This window comes from Poecilia latipinna, unplaced genomic scaffold (genome assembly GCF_001443285.1).
Source record: "Poecilia latipinna isolate Pla-1442-1.1 unplaced genomic scaffold, P_latipinna-1.0 Scaffold1138, whole genome shotgun sequence".
NCBI lineage: Eukaryota > Metazoa > Chordata > Actinopteri > Cyprinodontiformes > Poeciliidae > Poecilia > Poecilia latipinna.
In genome coordinates, this window is record NW_015113754.1 from 81,510 (window position 1) to 88,628 (window position 7,119).

Genomic DNA, 7,119 nt, shown 5'->3' on the forward strand with positions numbered 1-7,119 from the left:
TTTACTGGTTGTTTCTAAATACTTGTGTTTGATTTGTTTTGGTTGTGTTATTAGGACACAGAGTTGTTGGATCTGACCTATGTGAAGGATGTCAGAACTGGTCGAAGCACCAAACCTCCCAAGGTACCACCAGCTGTTTCTTTCCACTCTCCTCAGCATGACTTTTTGTCCTGAGCTGTATTTCTAATGCTATTTATTTTTGAATTTAAATTTTCTGTTTACCTTTTGGTTCTCTGTGCCCCGTCAGTGACCTTGCCCAGTGAGGCTTCTCCTAAAGTTGTGGAAAAGCTAATGTTTTATTCATTCATTTGTATCATATTTGAAGTTCAATTCTCAATAACTCATAAGATTAGCATACGCATGTTTTTTATGTTTGGTTGAATGTCTTTACTTATAGGCTAAAGAATGATATGTATGATTATTTTTATCGTGTAAGTTTTGTAATTTATTTGTTTTTAACTAAATAGGTCATGTGAAATTTTTACAACATATGTTTTTCTGTCCTATGTAAAGAGAACTTCTGCATTTCTGCCTAAGAAATGAATGTATTTTGGGTCTTCTGTATAATGAAGTTTCCAAGTGGTCTTGTAATAAAAAAACAGAACAATCATTAGAAATGTATTAAAATTTTTGTAAATCTTAAAAAAAAACATGTCTGTTTTCCAAATTTGTCTAATAAATTAAATTAATTGGTGAATGATTTAAAATCTCTTTATTGCTTAAATGTTTACAGTAATCTTTCTAAATCCACCATCATCACTATGAATCCACTTCATCTAACATTTTTCTTTCCTTGTCCTCTGACAGGAAGCCAAGCTGCGGGAGCTGCTCGATGTGGGAAACCTCGTTGGTCGGTTGGAGAACCGCATGGTTACCGTGGTCACCGCCTCAGACCTGGTCAACGTTGGCCAACTGAACTTCATCGCTTCGCAGGAGGACGAAGCCAAGGTAAAGAGCTGGTTCCTGCTTCTGGGACAGTTAGGGGTGATTGTGATGTTTAGGACAGTGAAGATAAAATGTGTGGGCTTTATTTTTGTTTGTTTTTCAGTTATGGTGTGAGGAGGTGTTTTCTTTGGCTACTAACCTGCTGAGCCACAATCTCAACAGAGACCACAGTCTGCTGAAAGCGTGAGGCTGGACACACGCGCACACATTACTGGAGAAAGTCAATATATGGATGAAAAATATTTTAAAACTTTGTTAATAAAAATATTGCTGATGTGATACACTATGGATAAATTGTGGGTAAGCTGATGTTCTCATCCTGTCACCATATAAATGCTAGAGGCACAAAGAGTCGTGAAACTGATTTAAGACGCAAATTACAAAAAAGTGACATGATAATTGAACCACTTTCGCTAGAACCACTTTCTATTATCTTAATTTGAAAGGGAATCTCTTAGCAAAATAGTCCAAGTAAAAAAACTTTTTTTTACTTTATTTTATATATACATTTATAGTCACATGTAAACAAGTTTCTAAACGCCATAAGTCATTAAAAGTCCTGGCAATGACAGGTGTAAACACATTCATGAGATATATTTATAATGCAGCCATGATGGTGTCGCTGATCATCTATCAGCTATCAAAGGAAACGTCTTATACAGGTGTTGGAGCAACAAGCCCCACCTACTTGGGAACGGCCACATATGCAGCTTTTTCAGGAAATTGTAGTCAGTAATTTTACAGATGAGTTATGATTCAACACATTGGAATGACACAACTTTTTATGAACTGCGTGATACTGTGAGAGCTCTTGTGGAGCCAGCTGCGCTTTGTCAGAAAAACAAAAACAAGCCATCATCCTCCTACCACTTCCTGTCGTCTTGTTTGCTGTTTCTGCCGGTAGTAACATCCTGCTGTTCATCACGTGACTTGTTTGATGTAAAAAAAGTGTTTCAATTGCAGTTTTGCAAAATGCATCTATTTGGATACAGGCCAAAAAAATATCTCATCCTAGTGTCAGAACTTTTTATTGAGTTTGTTCAAAATTAGCATGCTTCCATTAAGCAAATTTAATTTTGTAATTTCTTAATTTCAGTTCATGCAATTTTATAGTTGCATGGAAACGCAGTTACTGAAAACATGAAACTGGCGTTTTCAAAAATGATGGTTTATGTTTTCCAAAATCCCCAATCTGTGTGAACACACAGCCTAAACGACAAAAAAACCCTTTGCTTACACACCTAAACTCTACACACCTGTCTAATCATCTACACATCTAAACTCATCTGGTTTTCTACAACCAACTGAAGACACAGCAACTGTGGGAAAGAAGGAAGTCTGGTCAGATAAAAACAGAGCTGAACTCTTTTGCATTCATGTTAATTGCAACCTGTGATTGATGATGGGTAAAGATGGATAAAGCTGGTAGAGACATACCCCAAAAGATTCAGCTGTCACTGCTGCAAAAGCTGATTCTACAACGTATTGACTCAGGAGGACTGAATGCAATGACCTGTCACACATTTCAGATGGTTTTTTGTTGAAAAATGTAGTCTCATAAAACCCCAACAGGGGATAGTAAAGCGTACAGTTGTAACTCAACAAATTGTTAAAATGTTTCATTACTTTTCTCTTTGTTTCAGGTATGTCAGGCTAACTCTTCAGCCAAACGCAGAGGGAAAAATTCCTGTGAAAAAGTAAGACTTTCATGATTACTTTTGTCATCATCAGTCTGTGTTCTGTCTGAACATTAGGCTTTAGGCACATAGGCTTGTAAATGTGAAGAAATAGCCTGAGAAAATCTGCAGAGACACTCACAAACTTAAACTTTGCTCTTCCGTGTCCCTTGCTTCCAAGATTAAACCTAATTCCATGTGCACTTGGGGAAGCAAAAACAGGGACATTATTCATGGAGGTACCTAATTCAGCACTGACCTGGTAATCAACCAGTGCCAGAGTTATGAGGCACATAAGACATTGTATGAAGGAAAGCTGCTTTTTAGAAGCAAATTAAGGTCAGTTGGTGTCTTGGAAAAGTAAAGGAGGAAGGATGGAGTTCCACAAAATTCAAGAGGTCTAAAGATGCAGAGATATTTATCAAAAGGGACTTATGCCAGAAGAGGAGGTAAAATAAAGGTAGAAGAGCTTTTATTGAGGTTTATTTAATTAACTTTGTTAAAGGTTCTAAATGAGGTTGTGCGTTTTTCCTATTGCAGTATTGGCCGGCTGTTTTCGTCGGACAGAAAGAGAATTGAGAATGCCCTCGAGAGCTGCAAGTTGCCATATGGACGGGTGAGCAGAAGTTTAGATTATAAAAAGATGCAGCAAACAATAGATGAAGGTGACAATGAATATAACACAATTTCAGATATTAGGTTCCCAATAGTAAACAGAAACAGTAGCAGATAAAATGATAATAATTTTTAAGCACCATGAAAATACTGATGTTAGTTCACCTTTGGCTAATGTTGTAAAAGTTAGCACCTTCTTCGTAGCTTCCTATTGGCATTAAATTACGGACCTCCTTCAGAGTTCCTTGGACTTCATTTGTTCCTCTGTCATTCAAAATCTAAATTACTTTGGCAAATCCAAATTGGGATTCTGTTAAAGCACACACTGAGGTTTATGAAACCAGAAACAAAGGATACAAAGGATTTCATTGGGATTATAGGGTCAATGGAAATGGAGCTATTCATGCTTTAGAAATGTCAATTTTGGACTGAAACTGTCCAGTTTTGTGTAGAAATAGGACCCACATGCAAAGAAGTGGTAGGCCAGAAGAACAGAGGAAGTCTCTGAAGGAAGCACTGAGAGGCAGACTCTGGAGATTTCCAGTGTGAAAACTACAGCTGGCTGGAGGGTACAACAGGTGGTCCTGGGGGTACAGCAGGTGGCACACACGCTCTGGAGCTCTGAAATGAAGTTTGGCCTTTAGGGCACTGAGTTGAGACTGACTAGGGAGCACTGGAGGGGTTCAGGAACGCTGTTCATGCACTCTGAGGTAAGGTATGGGCTGTGGATGCAGCCTGAGCTTAAGGACTAGAGGCCATCTGGGGAGGCTCAGGTGATGTAGGGAATGATAGAACATCAGCCGAGGTTGGCTGAGGCTCTGGGGTAAACAGAGACTATAGCCAGTCCACAGAATATTTGGTGAGGGCGGTTCCACCGGGACGAAAGAGGGAAGCAGAAGGACAGGCCTCCGCCACTGTTCCAGGCAGTCGCCATGAGGGAGAGCAAGTCCAAGCCTCCCTATCATAATGAACCCACAGCACTGATTCAGAGGGGAAGATTTCTGCTGAGTCTTTGTGGCCAGATTCATCCATCATGTTTCATCTTAACATAGGACCCAAATGCAGAGGAACAAGTAGACAGGGAGAGTGATGGCTGAAAAACTGAAAATTTACTTAACTTACTGAGCCAAGTTCAAGCAATTGGAGCACTATGAACCAACCACCTCTAAACTAAATACACAAAGAGCAAATCACAATGAAAAAGCAAGACATTCAACAAAAAGACTAAACTGACACTAAAAGACCTTATTGAAAATTAATAAGCCACCCAAAAGAATCCAAATACAGAAACAACAATAAACACCCACAGCTTCAGACAGAAACACATCTGACTTAGCCGTTTTCCCCTCTTGATGTTACAGTTAAACCTGTTTCTGTGTCTTCTTTATTTGACCAGGGCGACAGCATCAAACTGGAGGACTTCACCTTGGATGTTTACAGGAACTTCTTGGAGAGTCTGTGTCCTCGTCCTGAACTCGGCAACATCTTCAAACTGCAGTAGGAAAACAGCATCCATATCATTTAGAATTCTTTTGAACCTTTTTTTAGTCAAGAAAATGTCTTACTAGTGTAATATTTGTGGGTGATTTTTATCAAGGTGTTTTGAATTTCCCAATTAACAGTAGAAGAATTTTCTTGAGGAAAATAGTCAGAAGCAAAAAAAGCTGAAGTCCTGTTTTTGAAGTAATGTTTGATTTTTGATTCTTTACAAAAGGCAACAATACAGGAATAATTAACATGAGATCAGTAGGAAAAGGACATTTTAGCATGAAGGGTTACTAGACCACTCTTCATGAGCTCCATATTTTTGCCCCATGGTTGTTGTGTGCTAAACTGACGGCGCTCCTTTCTGCAGAGGAGGCGAGGGTGGGGGGATGTCCGTCGATCAGATGACTGAGTTCATCAACAACAAGCAGAGAGACCCGAGGCTCAATGAAATTCTTTACCCCCCTCTTCGCCCCACACAGACACACACTCTGATGGAGCGTTACCAACATGACCAGGACAATCTAAATCAAGGTATACATAGTGAAAGCCTTCTTTATCCCAAGTGATTGAGATATGCTTGAAACACATTTTAATGTCTAAATATAATGATTTAAGAGATAGCTTGGTGTTTACATGTAATACTTTAGGTAAAATAAGATGTATAAATCTAACTAAGGCATCAAAATGTTTTAGTGTATTTTTTAAAATTCTACACTTTGTTTCAATCATCTTAAAACAAAAAGCATGTACCTAAAGATTATTTGGGGCACCTCTGCAGAGCATCAAACCAGTCTCTGGTTCTAGAATGGGCTATTGGTTTTATTTTTTTCTCCAATGCCTTTTTTGGTTCACTACAACCGGCGCTACTCAGATCAATACAGTTTACCATTTGTGGTACTTGGTGTGACTACCTCTTGCATTTTGTATTTAAAACCAGAAAGACTCATCTCTAACAAGTGTTGCATCACTTTTGCAAAACATATTTACTTATCAGGGATGAGGTCCAGACTAAATGCATTGATCTTCCAGTACCAATTTCTATGGTTCTGTGGTGGCCTGGAAGGTTCAACAAAATGCAAAAGTTATGTTAGCATTTTCATACAAATTCCCTTTTTAGCATAATTTCCTTTTAAGCATGAATTCTGTATTAGCATAAATTTATTTTCGGCAGCTTTTCCGTTGTAGCATTAATTCCATTTTAACATAAATTCTCTTTTAACTATATTAAAAGACTCTTATGCCCACACCTGTTTCAGACCTAGCCACCAAGGTGCTAAAGCTCAAGTAGAGAGAAAGCTTCTTAACATATTCAGGACTGTAAAAAAAAATCATAAAGTTGTTTTATTATAAACAATATAGAGGATTTTTAAGCCATTGTGCACACTTTTACAAAATATCTTTTAGCACAAAATAACATCTTTTCGTACTCATTCTAAATGTAAATTGTTTTTAACTTCATATATTGTGTGACATTGTGTTTTTGTATGCATGTTGTCTTTAGGTGTTATCTCTCTCCAGGCTTTTTCCAGCTATCTGTCCAGTGATGAGAACGGTGTCATTCCTCCTGAGAAACTGGATCAGTCTGAAGACATGAACTTTCCATTATCGCAGTATTTCATCAACTCATCGCATAATACGTACCTTACAGGTAAGGGACACACAACAAATATTAAAAACCCAACATACACGATAAGAAGCAATCACATTTGTCTTATTGTTTGAAGAAGTCACAGATCTAATTCACTGAGTATGATAAAATAAGCTGCAGGCCTGGCTAAGGGTTTAGCAAGTTATTCATTTAGTAAATAGCTGACACAAACAGAAATTAAGAGCACAGACAAAAAATTTATTGTTTGTATCCATATAAAATATTGAACACAGTGACATTTTAACTATGCAAAGAAAGTGGAATGTCATTCAGCTCTGTCACACCCCTTCACTTTATTTGAAGGGGTGTGAATAAGACTGACATAACACCTGTCATGAACATCAATAAGTCTTCATGAATAGTTATGACTGTTGTCATAAAGCGTCATTCGGTAAATAATGACACTTTTAATACAAAGTTGACATTATTCAAAATGTCTTTGTTATGACAACTTGATATTAACCAAGAATCATGTCACAAATATGTCATAATAGTAGTCATAATGATTTAATTGTTATTACACTATCAAAAGCTTTAACAAAACAGCGATTAATATTTCCACTACCTGAAATAAAGCAAAACAAGTAGGACCAACAATAAAGATTTCATTAAGCTTTATTACACTGTCAAATGGTTTAATAACAGTCAATAACAATTTATTTTATGTCAAGTAAAGTGAAACAAGTAGCAACAATTATAAAGATGTAATTTAGCATTGCAGTGTCAAATGCAATGCTAACAGAGTTA

At 37.4% G+C, this 7,119-nt stretch overlaps 1 protein-coding gene across 1 annotated transcript in view; it reads left to right on the forward strand.

Annotated features, from left to right (window-relative positions):
• plcb1 (phospholipase C beta 1) overlaps positions 1–7,119 on the forward strand; it is a 64,111-nt gene that overhangs the window by 14,051 nt on the left and 42,941 nt on the right. Inside the window, exons 3-10 of the mRNA XM_015052835.1 lie at positions 55–123; positions 808–948; positions 1,049–1,128; positions 2,589–2,642; positions 3,162–3,237; positions 4,633–4,733; positions 5,092–5,255; positions 6,226–6,372. Of these exons, the coding sequence (XP_014908321.1) occupies positions 55–123; positions 808–948; positions 1,049–1,128; positions 2,589–2,642; positions 3,162–3,237; positions 4,633–4,733; positions 5,092–5,255; positions 6,226–6,372 (832 nt within the window). The remainder of the gene's footprint in view (positions 1–54; positions 124–807; positions 949–1,048; positions 1,129–2,588; positions 2,643–3,161; positions 3,238–4,632; positions 4,734–5,091; positions 5,256–6,225; positions 6,373–7,119) is intronic.